Source organism: Erigeron canadensis, chromosome 7 (genome assembly GCF_010389155.1).
Source record: "Erigeron canadensis isolate Cc75 chromosome 7, C_canadensis_v1, whole genome shotgun sequence".
Classification (NCBI taxonomy): Eukaryota; Viridiplantae; Streptophyta; class Magnoliopsida; order Asterales; family Asteraceae; genus Erigeron; species Erigeron canadensis.
Window position 1 is genome coordinate 6,301,908 of NC_057767.1, and position 21,546 is coordinate 6,323,453.

Here is a 21,546-nt window from a genome sequence, read left to right on the forward strand (position 1 = left end):
TTTCGCCTGGAAAGTTCTGCATCTTCGCCATAAAAAATAACGTTTTTTTCCCCGATGAACAACAACGGATGAACAGTAAACAGTCTTTTCTGGTGATAAACTGTACCCCGTAAATAGTGTTTTGATTTTTTTTTCTTTTTAGATATCATAAGTTGCAAGATCGATACCCTGATATTGATTGATACGAACCAATGGCTTTTATCAATCGATAAGAAAAATAAGAAAGATAGGCTGGTATTCGAAAACCAGTAAACTCCCAAATTAATAACAGGAACGATAAACTTCTGAATAATATTCCACATCCTAAAGTTACAACCTTAATCCTCCATTTATACAATTCTAAAGCTTGGTTAACAAGCTATTATTAATTAAAGAAACTAAATACTCCGTAATAATAATAATAATAAAGATATTCTCAAAAATATCTAAATCTAAAATATAATATATTTATAAATATATATATATATATGTTTATATACATATATCTCAAAAATAGAATATTTATTTTTGCTGGAGAATACGAATTGTATCATAACGGCGATGGTGGTATAGTTATTAATGTAAAAAGCGATTGATGTAAAAGGAGATAGTATAGTTATTTTAAGGGTCGAGAATTTCAATAATAGTATTATAGGTTTATTAAGTAAAAATGTTTTAATTAGTGAAAAAAAAGAGAAATTTTGGAGTTATCAACTTCTTAATTAAAAAGAAATAAGGAGTAAATGTTTTATAAGGTAATATAAAAGTATAGATATATAAAAATGACAGTCCACGGATTGCACAACTTGTATTATAATTAAACTAGACAAGAAAGTAATTAGAAGTTAATCAACAAGAACAATTACAAGTTTAAATGTAACAAATCTATGCAAGTATAATCATATGTATCATTAATTAAACGATGAATACATGATCGATATTACAAACTTGACTTACAAGAATACAAATGAACAAAGCAATTGCTATGTCTAGACACACTACGAACTTAAACAATTACAAGCAAAGTGACACACACGTTTTCAAGGTGACTAACACACTTGATATGTTGCGGCTGTGTTGCCCTAAGGCTGTGTTGCCTTTTATAGAGGAGAATTAGGGCAACACAACCTTACAATGATAGTGACTTGATGGTGGTTGTCGACGTTTCAATGGCTTAAAGTACTTGCATGCATTTGTCTTCTTTACCAAATCGGGTATGAAAGAGAAAACCCTTGCCTTGGTCCCAACTGTACCTTTGCCATACAAGACAAATTACAGTTGGAAAAACCATCATGTGACTCTTGTCTTCATCTGGTTTGAATTCTTCCCGCCATGACAAACATTTGGGCAGCATACAACCCGCTGAAGAGAGTCACTGGACTCGCTGATGACACACGTCAGCGAGCAAGTCTTATCAGCGAATCCAAGACTCAACAATCTCCCTCTATTTGCTGAAGAGACTTGCTGAGTAGATAGGTCTTGAGAAGAAGATAAGATGTGGGATAAAGATGTTTTATATTTCATATTAAAGTGTTACAAGCTGATACAACAAACAAACTACAATACAAAAGACATATAAAGATTGGCAGCTTCAATCTCCCACGCATCTTCCTGCTTGGCAATTCTAAGGACTAGATCATTTCTTCTATGTGGCTTCAGCAACTCTTCATCAATCTTGCTTATGAATCCCCTAGCGTTCAACATTTTGGCAAACCTCTTTCTAATGCCAATAAGGAACCCAGTGGAAGCCTTTTCTATCTCTGCTAGCCTGAAGAATAATTGATCATTCTGATAGTTAAGGAAGAATATGCCAGCAGGTGCCTCTAGGACTCTCCCTTCTTCAAAGAAACTCCTGGGAGGAAGTCTGAGGTTAAGAGTGGCGTCACCAGCGAGAGGAGGAAGGGCTACTGGCAAGGTTTGATGCATTTTTTTTCTTTTCCTTTGAATCTTCTTGCCAGCAGACATTGTGATAGCTGCTGGATCTCCAAACACTAGCCTCAGCATTGGTAGATCACATTTAAACTTTGTTTCAAAGCCTCTTGCCTTCTCAAAGTACTCCCTCAACATGTTCTTCAATTGATCATAGCTAGGAGCCTTTTTGTCCTTAATCAACATATACACCTCAACCCATTCAGAGGCACTTAGAGTGGTTACCTTGACACCTTCATATCTGACTGGCTTGTCAGCACCTTCTCTTAAGATTTTCAAATTTGTCTTTAAGCCCATGTCAACACGGAAGGCTTCAGCAGCCACTATTCTTTGTGGCCTTCTCCTGTCATTCATGTGTTTCAGCCACTTAGCCTTTTCTTCATCAAACTTGGCTCTCTTTTCACTCAGCTGCTTCTCTACTTCATTATGTTTGTGCATGTAGAGAGCCTCAGCACCACCAGTCTGCAATATCATTTTCTGCTCAGCATCCAATTGATCCTTTTCAAGGAGTGGCAGCTGTCTGATGAATTCCAAGTTCTTCCTTTCATTTTCTTGGTTTTCTTTGATTCTGTCTAGCTCCTTGATGGCTTCTTCTTGAGTTTTTCCCTCAGCAGTCAAGGCCAGAATATCAATCATTTGATGTTGATGACCTGCTGAGGATTGGATGGATAGAGATTCAGCAGAGAGAGGATGAAGCAGTGAGAGGTTTCTTGAAAAATCCAGATTCAGTGAGCTATCTTCTCTGACTATTAGTTAGTGAAGAGACTTCAGCATTTGCCAGATAGCGACTGTGAAAAATCGGAAATTCTGAGCCATTTCCTGAGCGAAACCAGATAGTGGAGAGACTTCACGAGATCTGTCTATAGCCATTTCCTGAGCGAAACCAGCTTCCCATGCTGCTTTAACTGCTCGAGGACTCATCTGCTCCTCCTCATCACCAATTCTTTCAATCTAGGGAGCATTTGCCACAACTAGCTGCTGCTCCCCCTCAACTTCAGCATCCTTTTCTACATAATCATCAATTTTCTCCCCCTCAACATCAACAGGGAGATTTTCAACAAGATCAACCATTTGAGTCTCCCCCTCAGCACCGGCAGGGGGAACTTCACTTGTATTCTCACTGACAGCCACCAGAGCCAGTTCATCAATTTGAGTTTCAGTGGCTGCAGCAGAATTGTCATCTTCATCATTTTCTTCAAGTACCTTGTTAGCAGAGGCTTCATAAACATTATTTACAGCCTTGTTAACTACCTCAGTGACAAGGTCCAAGATGGCAGCATCCACTTTCTCCCCCTTGGAGGTTGTATCATTAATAACTTCCACTGTTGCTGCTAGGGCTACCTGCTGCTTAAGAAGTTGGGACAACATCTGTTTGATCTCCCCAACTTCTTTTTCCAAGTTTTCTTGGCGCTTACGATCTTCCTCGGTGAATGAGACATGAGGAGGAGGATGACTGGCCACTTGTGTCTCCAAGGCATTTATAGCCTTGGTGTTGCTCTCGACCTGGGAGATGAGAGGAGAAACCAGGTCAGAAACCTTCTTTGCCTCAGCAGCAGCAGCGAGTACCAAATAATGAATTGAGCTCCACTTCACCTCCTGCTGTTGTCCCAAAGCAGCAGCAGCGAGTACCAAAGGGCCAACCTACTAAGGTACTGTTTTCTACGTACCCTGATATATATAAGCAAAACCCTGCTGGAGCTGGTATGCTGATAATCCACCCAGCAACATCCAAAGCTCCCAAAAAGACCAAGAAAACACCCACATCTTGGTCTTTTTGGGAGCTTTGGATGTTGCTGGGGGGATTATCTGCATACCAGCTCCAGCAAGGTTTTGCTTATATATATCAAGGTACGTAGAAAACAGTATATGTTTCATCGCTGGAGTGAGCACAGCGTACCTGGAGTCAAATTGCTCAGGGTCACAAGCAGGAATTTTATATACAGAGCTAGCGACCCTTGGGGAAAGAATGAATTAAGCTCCATTTGGAAGATACTTGTCTTTTAACTCGCGTTTGAAGATTAGCGAGAGAAAACATGCAAAGGGCACTGAGATTGATCGACTTTTTATTGTGTCTTTCCTTTTAGGTCTTCAAAAATGACGCTGGCAAAGTCAATGTTTCGACCATCTGAGCAGTAGTGGCTTGATCAAAAGAGCCACTGTTGCCACCAAGACACTGGATGACGTGTGTGAACAGCAACCTCCATACACCTGGAAAATACTTCTTGTGTGGATTGTTGTGCACAGGTTGTACTGGTTCCATGTTTGTCCCATACCCAATGGTTAACAACCACTCCTTCCATACAGAGGTGGGAACCAAATCAACATATGGATGCTCTTCTGATTGCTTAGGAAGGCGAAGAGCATCTCTAAGCAGATCAACAGAGATGGAGATGGAGTGTTCTCCTTGCATCACAATGCTAGTAATGGTACTGCTGGCAACTTTGTAGTCACACGTCCACCAAAACTCCCTTAGGAGGTGGACACACATCTCTTTGGGATCACTGTAAATAGCCTTTCTTACAGGGCATCCCATGATAAAGTCAAGCATTGATAAGTATCCCTTGATTTTGGATGGGATTTCTTCAGATCCAAGATAATTATTGGCTTTAATGACCAATTTAGATGCTTGAAAGGAAACATGAGGAGATGAAGCAAGCCCCTCAAGATCATATTCCTTGGATGTAAGATAGAGAGGAATGATTTCTGGGTTTTCAGATTGAGAAGCCATTTTGGAGATTTGAGAGAAGATGAGAAAGATAATATAGGAAGATTTGAGAGAATAGTTTATGAGAATGGAGAAGATTTGAGAGAATTTGAAAGATTTTGGAAAATACGAGAAAGAAAATGAACGTAAAAGACAGAGAAGTGGAAGGGATTTGCATATATATGGCATGGATATGGGCCTCATGACTGCAAAAAGTGAGTCGTCACACATACTCTCTTTCATACGTAGCATATAAGATGTTATATTATATAAATAAAACTGTATATATGTACGTATGTGAGTAACGTATACGAGTTGTAAGATGTGACAACTTGTACCACGATTTCAACTGTACTTGAGTGCATACGGCGCATACAGTGTACAAGTTGCCCATTAGGGAGAAAATCAAGGTAACCGTTTGAGATAAATTATTCATGAAAATACGTAGTGGAATACACTAGGACAACGAAAGGTGTCCACTGACGAGTTTTTAAAACAGAATTTTTGGTTACCAAGTTTTTAGTCAGCGACATAAAGATAGAAAGAGGTGGTCGCTGACTGACTTTAAACAATTTTTGGTAAATTGTCAGCCATCAACGGATTTTAGTAGTCTTTACCAGCAGCCGTTAGGAGCTGACGACTGCTGGTTGGACTTCTCTTTGTTGGCTGACGCAATTCGTCAAGGGCGTTACCACAAGAGGCTTGGCAATTCAAGTGAAAGTTTCTTAGACTAGTCCCAAGGACTTGGAGCGCATCTTTTGTTGTTTCCACTGCTTGAAGTTATTGTTACGACCACGAAGAAACGACAAATCCCAACAGCTGTTTGCTGCTGGACTAGATAGGGACTTTCAGCACCCTATTACTTTTGTCATGCTTTTTCCCAAAGCATCAGGGATCAACGGATTTTAGAAGTCTTTACGAGCAGTCGTTTGTTGTTGGACTAGATAGGGACTTTTAGCACCCTATTACTTTTGTTATGCTTTTTCCCAAAGCATCAGAGATCAACGGATTTTAGAAGTCTTTACCAGCAGCCGTTTGCTGCTGGACTAGATAGAGACTTTTAGCTCTCTATTACTTTATTGTTCAGCAAGTAAGACATACTTGAACTTGCTGAAGTGATCTTGACACGGGTCAAGAGTTAACTTACAAAAGAGATGTAAGTTAAGTAGCAGAATCACCATTCAGCATTCCCAACCTGCTGACTAGATCCTTGAATCTTTTTTATCTAAAGGTTTAGTGAAAATGTCAGCAAGTTGATCATCAGTGGGGATGAAGTAGATTTCAACATGCCCCTTCATGACATGGTCACGAATGAAGTGATACCTAATATCGATGTGTTTTGTTTTGGAATGCTGAACAGGATTATGTATGATGACAATAGCACTTGTATTGTCACACATGATGGGGATCTTAGAGAAATCTAAGTCATAGTCAGCGAGTTGGTTTTTCATCCAGAGGACTTGAGCACAGCAACTCGCTGCTGATACATACTCTGCTTCAGCAGTGGAGATGGAAGCTGTATGATGTTTCTTACTAAACCAACTAGTCAGCCTCCCCCCCCCCCCCCAACAGTTGACATCCACAACTGGTACTTTTCCTATCTAACATGCAGCCAACATAGTCAGAGTCAGAGTATGCCACTAGGTCAAAGTTGGAATCTTTGGGATACCAAAGACCCAAGGTGGAAGTTCCTTTAAGATATTTAAAGATACGCTTGACAGCAAGTAAATGAGACTCCCTGGGGGATGCTTGATATCTTGCACAATGGCAAGTAGCAAACATGATATCAGAACGACTCACTGTGAGATACATCAGCGAGCCAATCATCCCACGATAGTGAGTGGGGTTCACATGCTTCCCATCTAGGTCAGCATGGAGATTATTTGGAGGAGACATATGAGTGGGCTTAAGAGTTATATTTGTCATATCAAACTTAGCCAGCATGTCTCGAATGTATTTTTCTTGGTTTATAAAATGCCATCAGGGAGTTGACGAATTTGTAAACCAAGGAAGAAGGTTAGTTCACCCATCATACTCATTTCAAAGTGAGATGACATCAGTGAACTAAACTTTTTGCAAAGTTTCTTGCTGGAGGATCCAAAGATAATGTCATTTACATAAATTTGGACATATAGGACATGAACACCCTTTCTATAGATAAAGAGGGTGCTGTCAATGGATCCTCGTTGAAACTCGTTAGAAAGAAGGAATTCAGAGAGAGTGTCATACCAAGCTCTAGGAGCTTGTTTAAGACCATATAAGGCCTTATACAAACGATAGACATGGTGTGGTTTGGCTGGATCTTCAAAACCAGGTGGCTGCTCCACATAAACTTCTTCTTCGAGTTTTCCATTCAGGAAAGCACTCTTAACATCCATTTGATATACAGTGAAGTTTCGATGAGCAGCATGTGACAAGAATAAGCGTATAGCCTCAAGTCTGGCCACTGGAGCAAAGGTTTCGTCATAATCAACACCTTTCTTCTTGGAGGTAACCTTGTGCAACCAATCTAGCATTGTTACGAATAACTACACCATCTTCGTCCATTTTATTCCTATAAACCCATTTAGTTCCAATGGGTTCCTTGCCATGAGGTAAAGGAACCAGAAACCAGACATGCTGTCTTTGGAATTGAGTTAGTTCCTCTTGCATGGCAGCAACCCATGATGGGTCAACTATTGCTTCTCCAATATTTTTGGGAGTGATCATTGACAAGAATTTTACATAAAGGCATGTATTTCTAGTTGCTGATTGAGTCATAATGCCCTGCTGAAGATCACCAATTACTTGGTGAGCAGGATGACTAGAAGTCCATTTAAGTGCTGGAACACTTGATGAACCAAGTAAAGGGACAACGGAAGACTGGGGAATTGGTTCAGCAGGAGAATTATAAGAAGAGAGATAAATGGTTATAGATGGTTCAATAGGAATTTAATCAGTGGAACCATTTGACTGGTTAGAGTCATCATTTATCATGGGGTCATCAGCAGACTCCAAATTTTTAACATTAGCTGAAGCATCATGAAACTCTTCTTCAGCTGAGTCATCAACTTGCACATCATCAGCCAGAGATCTAGGTTTGGCTGATGCAGTATGGATTGACCTCAAAATAGGCTCAATTGTGTAGATATGAGCAACAACTTGCTCAAGTTCAGCTTCTGCTGAACTTTCCTCTATGGGTTGCTGATTGACAGGAGTCAACGACCAAGAAGCATCAACAAATGAGTCAGTAGCCTCCATAGGAGGATCAGTGAGCTCATTGAATATCACTTCAGTAGATGAAGATTGGATATCTTTGAGAGCTGAAGAGCTTTCATCAAAAGTGACATGAATGGATTCATCTACTTTTTGAAGACGAGTATTAAATACTCTGAAAGCCTTGCTAATGGCAGAATATCCAACAAAATAACCATCATCAGCTTTAGGATCAAATTTACCAAGATGATCCTAATTATTAAGAATGAAGACAGGACAACGAAATATATGGAAGTATTTGATTTGTGGTTTCTTGCCTCTCAAAATTTCATATACTGTCTTGTCATGTTTTTGACAATGAGACAACGATTTTGAGTGTGGCAAGCAGTGCTGACAGCTTCTGCCCAAAACCTGCTGGGCAGAGAGGATTCGCTGAGCATAGTACGTGCTGCCTCAATGAGAGTTCTGTTTCTCATTTCAGGTACACCATTTTGCTCAGGGGTTCTAGTAGAGGAGAAGTTTTGTGAGATCCCTTGATCAACACAAAATGATTCAAGAGTGTGGTTTCTAAACTCAGTGCCATGGTCACTTCTGAGTTCTTTAACCCTTATGCTGTTGAGGTTTTCCATTTTCTTGATGAATTTAATGATTTCATCAGCATCATCACTCTTGGAGTGAAGAAAGATGGTCCAAGTATATCGTGAATATTCATCCACAATAACTAAAGTGTATCTGCTACCCTTTAAACTATGGACGTTCACTGGACCAAAAAGGTCCATGTGAAGAAGATGAAAACAGCCCTTAACAGAGTTGGCTTGTTTTGTTTTAAAAGTAGATCTATGGCTTTTACCCATTTTACAAGCACCACAGAGTCTATCTTTTTCAAAAGAGAGAGGAGGAAGGCCACGAACAAGGTTCTTTTTGGCCAATGAGTTAATGGTTTTAAAATTCACATGCGACATACGCTTGTGCCATAACCAATTTGATTCAGATGCTGACTTTGCAAAGAAACAAGTCTCACTATCAGTTTTGATAGAAGTGAAGTCTACAAGATATACATCTCTTTTTCTTGGTGCTACCAAGACGACTTCCTTGTTAATATTTACAACAGTGCCTTGATGCTTATCAAGAATCACTTTGTAGTCAGCATCACAAAGTTGACTAATGCTTATGAGATTATGTTTTAATCCATTTACATAAGCAACTTTGGAGAATTTTATAAGACCATTAGAAAGAAGACCATACCCTTCAGTTTGTCTAGTAGAGTTATCACCAAATACTACAGTAGGACCAGGTGCCTCTGTATAGTTATCCAGCAGGGACTTAGAGCTAGTCATGTGCTTTGAACAACCACTGTCCAAATACCACACTCCTTTTCCCATTGAGCCCTGCATGGATACAATAGAAGGATTTAGGCAAGTTCGCTTTGAAACTCATCGATGGCCATGTCAGCAAGGTTAAGGGTAGGTACTTCAGAGGTAACTGTTGGCTCTGTTGAGAGAGCATCCTCAAGAGTGGGATAATTACCCACATCGGCGTACCCAAAGGAAGGATCATTTTCATCAAAGGGCATGATATTAGTCCCATTGCTTTGGAGATATACATAGCTGCTGACTACGTCAGGAGCACAGTATTCAACCAGCATAGCTGGATGTCCCCATGCATTGGAAATGACCCTTTGAGAATAATGAATTTCAATGTGCTGAGAAGAGATATACTCAGCAACATTTGTTCCAATGACAGAAGAGGTGTCACTGGATCTAGGTTCAGAAGAAGGATTCTCACTGATCCTAGTAGACGAGGAAGATGCTCCAGCAGACATAGAAGAATTTGGTTGTATAACAACCTCTGGAGCATCCTTTGAGCTTACACTTCCACATTCAGAGGCAACATGTCCTCTGCTGCTACGTAGATAGCATTTCTTGTCAGAAGGATTGCCTTTTTGACCTTGAATGAGAAAGTCTCTTAGCTGAGATGAAAGATCATTGACTCGCTGAGTAATCTCATTGATTTGAGGATAAGAGGAGGAAGATGCCTACCTTTTTGTTTAGACTTTGATTTGTTCCTTTGTTTAAGTCTGGGAGGAGGCATCTGAGGAACATGACCAAGAATGGATTGACCATTGTGATCATGATGATTTTGTGATCCCTGAATCATTGTCCATGCTTGTTTTCCAGCAGGGTAGGAAGAAGAGGAGAGACCCTGATGTGATTGAAGCACTCTTTTAGGAGCGATGGGTCTAGATTGGTGATTTGGAGTTGCTGACCTCATTTTCCTATGAGGCAGATACTCCCTGTTTGAGACAGAGGATTAAACATGCTGATTTGGCATTTGTCCTCTTTGTGGGGTTATGGGTCTCACTTGCTGATGTGGCAAGTGTCCTCGCTGAGGAGTAACAGGTCTCACTTGCTGATGTGGCAAGTGTCCTCGTTGAGGAGTAACAGACCTATTTTGAGAAGGTAACCTTCTTCTTTGAGGAGTGTTATACCTTGGAGTGGACCAAGCTGGCACAGACTGAGGTGTCTGACCATGAGGTTGAGCATCAGCAGGTACATCCTTTGAGGGAAGTAATTGCTGATGTCTAGCATCAGCGAACCTAACACGTCTTTTCATTAGACGGTCATGCTGGTCATCCTTGTGACAAACATGAGCAGGCTCTTGTTGAGAAGAGGAAGAAGATTGAGCACATGAAGATTACTGACTGATTGGCTTCACTCTCAGAGGAGTGTTGTAGTCATAGGACACAGCAACAGTGCTTCTTTTAAAGGGTTCAGCAGATTTGATGGAAAGCTGCTAGGGAGCAATGGGTTTATAACCATCACTTGAGATGTCCCCTTTAAAAGTTCTTGGAGAAGAGTGTTGAATTCTACCTTCATGTGGCATTATTCCAACACTAGGAAGGTGAGAAAACATGTTATTGGTGCTAGTTGAAGAATTAGCACCTTTTACCTTAGTAGAGGTAGAGGATTCGCTGGTGGAGGAAGAAGGGGGTAGCACCAACATCCATTTCAGAATGGTAATCATTTTGTCCTTTGACAAAATACCACTTTTTCATCTCTTCGGGAGAGATAGTAGAGGAAGGAGGAATAGAAATTTCAGGTTTCACATCATCATTAAACAAGTCAGCAAGTGAAGCAGCAACGTCAAAGTCGCCACCAATCACTGCCTGAACCTGAGCAGGGACTTGTTCACTTAGGCACTGATGATGAAACCTGGAAGCTTTTGACCATGAGGTCACAATCTTCTTTAGATTTGAAACTTCAGCCTTGAGTTTTTCATTCTCAAGTTGAAGTTTTTGAGTCATTAACTCATGAGATTGAAGTTCTACATCAACATTTTTCAATTTCGAGAGTTTTTTAGATTTTTCACTTAACTCTATGCCAGCAGAGAAAGTTTAGATTGAAGTTCAGTACATAGAGTTTCTACAAACTGAAGATCATATGACAAAGACTCAATAATTTTGGTCTTATCATCATCTGAAGAGGAGAAAAGAGAATGTACCTTCTTGACAGTAACGTTTACCCACTGACTTGAGGAGACTTGATCTTTCGTCAGCGCATCACCATCAGTGAGTGCCATCAAGCACATGGTGTCAACATAATCTTCATCGTCTGACTCATCGGAGTCAGCCCAATCATGTTCTTCAGCAACCAGCCTTTTAGCTGGTGTTTTGGCCTCCTCAGTTTCAGCCATCTTAGCCTTCAGCTGATAGTATTTGTTCCTGTACTCATCAGCAGACTTAGAAGAGTTAGCTTTAGGAGCTGCTGGAGTGGAAATAGAAACCCTGCACTCCTTTTGGTAATGGCCTTTTCTGCCACACCTCCAACATTCTTCCTGTGATTTATCAATATGAGGGTTGTAAGGAGCAACCGACTTACGATTGTTCCATTTTTTGGAATATTTCTTTCCAGCAAGAAGAGCAAATTCCATGAAGTTACTAATATCTCCTGTTTTTTCATTTGCATCAAGCTCGTCAACAAGAGTTTGAATAGAAGACGGAAGATTTGAGGTGCTGGCACCATCATAGAGATTGATGGGCTCAGCAAAGATAAGAGCAAGAGGGTCAGAAATAGGGTAGGCAGACGTGCTGGAAGAGTTAGAAGGGCCAGCATGTCTTTGAGCTTCAGCAGATGCTGGAATGTTTTAAGCCAGAGCCTTCTCTTCAAATTGAAAAGTGCCAAATAGTTCCTCAAGATCGAAATTTTGGATCTACTTGGTGGTACGAAGGATTTGTCTCAAATTTTGCCACTTAGGAGGAAGAGAATCGATGAATTTATGACATACTTCAAAATTATCATGAGTAATGCCAACATTTGTCATATCATTGAGCAACCCTTTAAAACGAGTATAAGTGCCCTCAAGACTTTCATCGAGAAGAGAGAAGAAATTTTCATATGCACGTTTTAAATCAATTTTCTTGGTTTTTATTAGGTCAGCAGATCCTTCATAGGTGCTGACCAGTCTATCCCATACTTCTTTTGAAGAGGGATATTTGATGATGAGCTTCATGATGTCAGTAGGGAGAGTAACAACAATCATGTTTTTAAGCCTGGCATCAAGATTAACCAGCTTACGCTCTTCATCGGACCATTGGACCTCTGGTTTTACCAGGTCAGTCACAATCTCAGGAACATCAGGTGTGGCTCCTGGAGTTCTTTGGACATACATGGGTATATATGGACCCTCAGTTAATATAGTTATTAAGTAAGGTTCCACACTAGTGATGTGAAGAAGCATTCTGTCCTTCCAAGACCCAAAATCTTTGGGCTCGAATTTAGGAGGAGTAGACACATAACCAAAGTCACGTGTGTTCACAAGGCTGGGAACGGAAGTCATGTTCTTGTTTTAAAGAAAAGAGAAGAACATAAATTAATGTAAACACAAGAAAGCAAACAAATCTTGTTCCAATGATTTAGGAATGGTGGCTCTGATACCACTTGATAGTCTACGGATTGCACAACTTGTATTATAATTAAACTAGACAAGAAAGTAAATAAGAAGATAATCAACAAGAATAATAACAAGTTCAAATGTAACAAATCTATGCAAGTATAATCATATGTATCATTGATTAAACAATGAATACATGGTTGATATTACAAACTTGACTTATGAGAATACAAATGAACAAAGTAATTGCTAAGTCTAGACACACTATAAACTTAAACAATTACAAGCAAAGTAACACACACTTTTTCAAGGTGACTAACACACTTGATATGTTGCGGTTGTGTTGCCTTTTATAGAGGAGAATTAGGGCAACACAACCTTACAATGATAGTGAATCGATGGTGGTTGTCGACATTTCATTGGCTCGAAGTACTTGCATGCATGAGACTTTGTCTTTTTTACCAAACCGGGTATGAAATTGAAAACCCTTGCCTTGGTCCCAACTGTACCTTTGTCATACAAGGCAAATTACAGTTGGAAGAACCACCATGTGACTCTTGTCTTCATCTGGTTTGAATTCTTCCCGCCATGACAAACTTTTGGGCAGCATACAAACCATTGAAGAGAGTCACTGGACTGGCTGATGACTCGCTGACGACGTATGTCAGCGAGCAAGTCTTATCAGCGAATCCAAGACTCAACAAAAAAGATAATATAAATCGATGCATTTTAATATATATATATATATATATATGGGGGATGGGAATATAAGGCTGTCGGGTATTTAAGCTTAGGTGTGGAACACTCATAGATTGTTTTTTTAATCCATAAAAATCATGGGGGCTCATGCATTTATTCGTTAAAGAAGAAATAATAAAATATTAGTATGTGAGGGGTTCCATACCTAAGCTTAGGTGTCGGACAACCTTATATTCCCTTTTCCCTATATATATATAACGAATGTAGTAATAAAGTAAGTCGAGCTACTCAGGATCACCCCTTAATAGAAAGACTTGAGGTTGAGCTAATGGAACCCAATCCAATTTAAACATTAACTGATTGGCGCTGATGTGGTTGAAAAAACATGAGGGGAGAAGTGGGGAAGATGTAGTTGTTACGAAAAATAGCCTAATCACCTAATAGGTAATAGAGTAATAATTTAGTAATATATATAGCATAATATATATATATATATAAGAGAAAAGTAAATATGTGGTTGTTAGATACCTAAGTTTAGGTATAGAACATCTCACATATAATAATAATTTTTTTAATATTTACTGTATAATGAATAAATGATAGGAACCCCATATTTTTTGTGGATTAAAATATAAAGATGTGATGAGTTCTACACCAAAACTTAGTATCTAACATCCACAAAATCCTTATCCTCTATATATAATAGTATATACATATACTTGTAACAATCTTAATCATATACATATACTTGTAACAATCTTAATCAGTGAGAACTTAAATAATCTGGTTAGCAAAATATAGCATGTTATAAAGTAGTACTTGCGGCAGCGCCATTACTACCGCCACTAGACTCCGCCGCTACTACACACCGCCTCCGCCTCCACCACCACCATCAGTACTACTACCAGCTCAGCTCAGCTCAGCTGCAACTGCTACTCCTGTGCTACTATTACCACTATAACTACTACCACTATTGCTACTACTACCACTACACTACTTCTACTACTACTCCCCCTCCTCTACAACTCCTGCTACTATTATTTCTAGTCTGCTACTACCACCACGACCACTACTGCCACTGCTACTAATAACAATACGAGTAATAATAATGGTTTTTTATGGCTTGAAACAAGAAAACAAACCAAAGATTTCATTGCTTGGACCAAAACTTTGGCTCGTTTATTCTCCTGACAAAAAACTCAAATCAAAGCCAAGCTTGTTGCCCGTTTGCCTTCTATTTCTTTACAGCTTTTAGCTGATATTAATGATCGTATAACTTTTTAGTTAATTAAAAAAAGAAAAAGAGCCAAGCTTGATCTGTTAAAAACATTCTCAAGCCAAGCTCAAGGTTACAAATAAGTTTAAGAAATATCTCAAGCCCCGTTACTTTAAAAGAGCCGGGTGACTCAGCTTTATCAATCCGTCACTTGAAACTTATAAGTTACAAGTTTAATGAAGTTGTAAAAACACGTTAACCATATTATAACATTAAAAAAACAAAAGCAATTACCCGTTGGCAACGTGCTTGGGTTCCCACCCAGCAATGTTACTGGCATCAAAAAGTGTTTTTCTCCACAATTCAGCTTTGGTGACGTTTTTCGCCTCTTGTTTGGCAAATGCTTCTCCGAAGTTCCCTTCTTGATTCCTAACTTGCGAGGGATCAACGTCATAGAAAATGGGCATGACGATTAGCCCCTTCTCATCCATGCATTTCATAATATATGAAAGTTCGTCTAAACACCAAGAAGAATCCGCATAGTTTTTGGAGAACACTATGACAGCAATATGTGATTCTTCGATAGCCTTGAACAAAGACGGACCGATGCAATCACCACGGAGAAGTGCTTCATCATCCTTGTAAACGCGGATAATTCGTTGTACAAGAGCCGAGTGGAGATGATCCACAAAGGTGTTGCGTGTATCCTCTCCCCTAAAACTAAGAAATACATCATATTTCCACACTCGTGAAGCAGAGGCGTGAGCAGAGTTTGAAGATGATGAAGATGCCATTGACGTTTCCAATCACTGGTGGATTCTAATTTCCTTCTTTATTAACTCCGAGTCTATCTTTATTAAAGACACCGAAAGGACATTAGAATAACGACAACATCTTCTATAACAAAGTCAAAGTTTAGATAGCAGAAAATCAATTTGGTTGTGGCATTTAATCGAACACTTATCTGTCAGCAAAGAATATGAAATTGAAAAGAATTTAAAGTTGACAAAAAAAAATAATATAAAGAGCAATAAGAAAGTTCCGTTTGGCAGAGTTCAAAAAACCTGAAAATGGATTCTCTTCAAAGAAGTTGACTTTGTGTTATATTTCTTCTTCAAGAAAATGTCAACACATTTAAAAATGTACATAATGCAAAGCATTTTCGTTTTCAATTCGTTGATTTTTGTATTTGTTTCGAAGCTCATTGACTTTTTTGATAGGTTAAAGGCAACAGTGCCCTGTGCCCCTATATTTTATACCTAGAGGCCACTGCACAGTGCAGCGGCGTCGAACATAAATTCTTTTTTAATGATTCATGTACTCACAAGATTATTTTTTTTTATGGTGTTTTATGAATTTAGCGCAACAAGAATTAAAAATTTTCATAAACAATCTTTTTTAAAATCTTCATAATTATAAAATTTAACATTTAGTAGTATATTAGATTATAATTCCGCATAAAACGCAGTGAACATATAATGAATGACATGTTATTTTTCATAATATCTAATATTGACGGATATAAATACAAAAATGTTAAAAATAATTATATTATCATTTTGTCAAAAATAATTGTGTTCACTATCAACATTTAATTAGTATCATTTATGTAAATATTTTAAGATATTAATAGTAAAGGATAAAGGAATATACATATGACAGTTTTATTATGTGATATCATAAATGTTTTATGCAAAATCACAATTTTAATCATAACGTATTTAATTTTTAATTTGTTCTAATACAAAATATATGTTTTATATTTGTTTAGTTAAATACATTTATATATATTTTTTAAAAAAGTATGAATTACTCATGAATATCAGAAATCAAACATATGTTGTCTTAATTGCATGTGTAATTATTTATATTACATTGTTGAAGCCATTTATAGATTACACCACTTGCTTCATGTACTAATTAAAATTTACAAGTTTTATTTGTAAATTTGATTTACCTAAAATTCAAATTTTTTGTGATCTATCCACTAAACCACAATGACACGTTTTCTAGGTACAATTATAGTACAATTTAGATAATTGGTTTCATGTTATAATAGTTAATTATTTTTAAAATTTTACCAAGGATTATTGGGTTTAGAATCAATGGTAAAATTGCTTATGATATAATGTCTTTATTTAAATAAAATCATAAGGTTTTATAGTTTTATATTTTTTTATAAAAATATAAAGTCTATAAACTAAATAATCTATACAAATTTGGTTTATAATTTTTATATTTTATATTCGTTCAGAATATATAAATATACATGGATTCGATAAAACTATAAAATATATAAACTGGAAAATCTATACGGATTCCCAAGGTTTTATGTTTCTATATTTTATATCTGTTAAAAATGCGATTTTGGTTCATAGTTAAACTTTATCAAATACCACTATGTGTTCCTCAATCAATATTAATGATTTTATGGATATAATATATTCATCCCAATTTATTATGTGACTATTCTGTCAGGACTAAAAAATATAAATTAAATTCATGCCCTTCTCTATTAAACAAGATATATATGAAATTAAGTAACTATGAATCAAATCAATATTTTTAACATCTATAAAATATAAATACTAAAATGAAACAAAAAATTTAATGTATATCAACCACAAATAAAAAGTAATAAACAATTGTCTCACATAAAAAATTTAAATAAAAGTTAACCAATTAAAAATGAAGAAAAGATAATATAAATATAAAAAAAACAAATTTAGATAATTAAAATTTATAAAAATATATAACAAAAATACAAAATCAAAATAAAATTAAAAAATCAATCATAACAAATATAGTTTGTTACTCCGTATAAGTTTAAAATAATAATAATAATAAATTTTAAGAAAGATAAAAAGAGAAAAAAACGTAACTCAACAATTGTTTTGTTAGTTGATTAAAGGATTGGTTTATTTAATTAATTAAATATAACATCATTTACTAATTTAGTAAAATCTAAAAATGGAAGATGAGGCCATCGAAACAATCTAAAGGTGACAAATCAATCTTGTTTTTCTAACAATGGTTATGGTTTTTTCAAAAAAGAATTTTGAACTCTCTTTTATACTTATTGGAAGATATTAAAAGATGAGATTAGCAAAGATAATAAGTGGGCCCCAGAGGTGAGTTTTTTCTCAATGTCTCCCGTTCGAGTATTAGGATTTTCATCTAAAGGTATTTTTCATAAGGAAAGGATTGAAGATCCAGCAAATTGCTAGTTAAAATTGTCTCCAACACGTCACACATTATTTCTAATTCTAAATCTTTAAACACAATCAGACAAACACCCTATCAAGATCCGACACATAGTCACTTATTTCTTTCCTTTCTATTTACACACACGCATATCAATTCTTCCCCCACTGTTTTTATTATCATCACCGTTTAACCGCCTCAATGCACGGGCACCAACCCTCGTATTACTAAAAAGGCTGCAAGTTTAAGCCGAGAATTCTCTACGTTAACATCATAACATTAACAACCCACGACTAAGGGGTTGCTTGGCTTATGGGAATTCAAAGGAATTTAATGGAATTGGAATCTAAATTTCATTCCTTTTTTTGTTTGGTTGGATATTGAAAGGAATTTGAATAAAAAACTTTCCCTTAAATTCTTTCAAATACAGAATTTATAATTCCTTCACATATGTGATGGAAAGTTTTATAGACCAAAACACCCTTCCTCTCATCTTCATCACACTACCAGTCACACTTGCACTTTCGTAATCATATTTACTGGTACTTCCATCATCACTCGCACCTCCTGGAGACCTCACATCATCATCACCATCGTATTAGATTCACCGAAGCACACCACCCAGTAGCTCTCGTGGAACAATAGTGAACCTCTTGAAACAAAACGCACCTAATCTACAAACGATGATTGACCGACCACCTCTGTGCAACCCTTGCTTATTCCGGTCGCCGTCGTGCTTGAGATTTCTGGCAGCCGTATCTAAACTCCATGAAGTTTTTTGTTAAACAACTAGTTTTTGTTCCTGGGCGTTGCCCCGGGAGACATTACGTAACATCTACACATGTGGCAAAAATTATATAAAATGAAACTTTCGTGGCAAAAGTAAAAAGTGAAAATTTATGTGGTAAATTGTAAAGAAAATGAAACTTTAGTGGCTAAAGTTGAAAACTTTAAAGAAAGTGTATGAAACTTTGTTAACAAAAGGAAAAAGCATCCAAAACGTATATGGTAAAAAGTAAAGAAAATGAAACTTTTGTGACTAAAGTTGAAATACTTAAAGCTACGTGGTAAAAAGTTAAGAAAATGAAACTTTATTGACAAAAGTTAAAAATCCAAAAGTTATGTGGTAAAAAGTAAAGAAATAAAACATTCGTGTCAAAAGTGACAAAAAGTAAATAGGTTTAAAAAAATTTGTGATAACAAGTAAAGAGAATGAAACTTTCGTGGCAAAAGTTAGAAAAATGAAAGTTTAAAAACTAAAGAAAACAAAACTTTCATGCCAAAAATAAAAGAAATTAAAGTTATGTGACAAAAAGTAAAAGATGTTAAAAGTTTTTTCTGTGATAAAAAGTAAAGAAAATGAAACTTTCGTGACAAAAGTTAGAAAAACGAAAGTTTAAAAACTAAATAAAACAAAACTTTTGTGCTAAAAGTAAAAGAAATAAAGTTATATGAAAAAAAATAAATAGATTGAAAGTTTCGTGGCAGAATTGTGAAACAATCCAAGTCTCGTGGCAGAACAATGAAACAATCCAAGTCTCCTAGGACCAAATGTGAACAAAACTAAAGTTTTTGGGATAAAGCAAAAAATTCCTAAAGTTTTGTGGTAGCTAGTTAAAAAGAAAAAAAAAGGTATTGTAGTTTTCACAACTTGAATTGTTATATATAAATAATACTATGCTTGTAAATCATCGTGTTGGATAAGAACATTAGATCTGTGGTAGATTAAAGAAAGAACAAAACTTTTGGAAAATGAGATCTGTGATAGATTGGAAAATAGATTGAATTATAAAAAAGGAAAAAAAGATGTAACATCTGCTATTTTGACCCATTTGACTTTATATGTAACTTGACCAATAACTACGATTAGTAGTATAATGGAAAGTTTCTATATGATTTAATGACGTGTTATGTAGTAGACTTGGTCGATTGGCCGAATTAATGAACATTGCAATACTTGTCGAAGCCATAACTAATTAAATTTGTTGATGGGTCAACCCATGGACTTAAACCATGACCCATGATCCACAATTGGGACCCAACTCTATCCAAACCCCCTCCCCCAATCTCTTCCATCCATCCATTCGCTCTTACCTCTCTCTCTCTAATTCTTTCAAGAAAACACACACAAACATATCCCTCTCTCTCCCTCATTTAATTCTTGCATCATTTAATGTTCTTGAGCTAGATTAATGCTAAAAGTATAATCATTTCCATCTTCCTAACATTAAATTAAAAGATTTGGGTTCATCAAGTGCTAGAATTCATCCAATTGGGTCAATTTCGGATTTGAACTTGGAAGTGACTTTTGGTAAGCTATATCCATCTTATAATTACCATTTCATATCTATAATCATGTCCTTAAGTCAACATTAGTGATTTTTGGGTTAAAAATAGGTCAAATCCAAATTAGGGTTTTAATTGACTTAATTAAGTCAAAACGAATTTAAAATGTAAAATCGAGTTAACGACTAAAGTTTTGTTTGAATTTTGCCAAATTAAGTTGAATTATGATAAAACAAGTGTGCAAGGTCAGGTCAGAACCCAACGGGTCAGGTTCTAGGGTTCTTGGAAGAAATTAGGGTTTCATGACTTTAAACCGGGTTTTTTGGTGAATTTGAGATTTAGGGTCGTTGTTGGTGAATGATTTATGTGTAAATGAGTCCAGTCATGCACCCAAAATCGTTTACAAGTCTCTTGAATCGGGTTTTTAAGCCAAAAGTGAATAAAAGTCAAAATGAGTCGTTTTTGTTCGTGACTTATGTTTGCTGCTGCTGCTGGTCGTGAGTCTGCCCAGAAACGGGCGTAGGTTACGCCACTTTGGGCGTAATTTACGATGGTTGAAGCCTTGGGGGCGTAGGGTACGGTCTTGTGGCCATAGGGTACGGTCTTGTGGTCGTAGGTTACGATGGCTCCCATCTCTCATTTTGACCTTACGCCAACTCCTTTCTGTTTAGGCCAAGGATATGCCTTGCAGACGCCAAAAAACCTTCTTTTGCAGAGCACCGTAAGTTACGCCATGGGGGACCGTCGGTTACGCTGGTTGTAATTCTGACCACCGTAACTTACGGTGATGTTGGCCGTTAGTTACGGCCTTCCCCATTTCCTTGTTTCCAGATTTTTCCTAGTTTCATGGCCAAACTCCTAGGATCGTACTAAGCTTTCTCCTAACTATTGTCTCGACTTCAGTGGGGACGTGTTGATGAAAGTAGAGTCGTACAAGTCCGGGAAATGGGCAAAGGTCTATGCGCTTAAGAATGAATGTGTTAAGTAAAATATATATATATATATATATATATATATATAAATGAAATGTATGATAATAAGTTGGAAGTGTGAGACGACTTTTAGACAACCTCGACTCGTTCCAAACTATCTCTTGACCCCTTAACGACCTAATCAAGTCTAGGAGATCTTTAAAAATTGTGAAACTCTTGTAGAACCCTAACTAGGGTTTTATCAATTTTAATGACATATATATATATATACTTCCATAGAATAATAATGTGCATGTATATTATTAATATATAGGTGGTGGACGTGAAATGAACATTGAACGACATTGACTTGGCACAATATCAAAGTAACTTCTTTTGCCGATCAAGGTGAGTTCCGTAGCTCCTTACTCAATTGAGACTCGGGCTGAAAAGTGTACACTTATGTGTTTAATTGTTTGATTGCTTGATCGTTTGATTGTGTGATTGAATGTTCGACTTGAGCTTGGTTTACG

At 37.0% G+C, this 21,546-nt stretch overlaps 1 protein-coding gene across 1 annotated transcript; it reads right to left on the minus strand.

Moving 5' to 3' along the window:
• Window positions 1–14,902: 14,902 nt before the first annotated feature.
• LOC122608849 (disease resistance protein RUN1-like) lies at window positions 14,903–15,406 on the minus strand. Its single transcript, XM_043781926.1, has one exon. The coding sequence runs from the start codon at window positions 15,404–15,406 to the stop codon at window positions 14,903–14,905; it is 504 nt and encodes a 167-aa protein (XP_043637861.1).
• Between the last annotated feature and the right edge of the window lie 6,140 nt (window positions 15,407–21,546).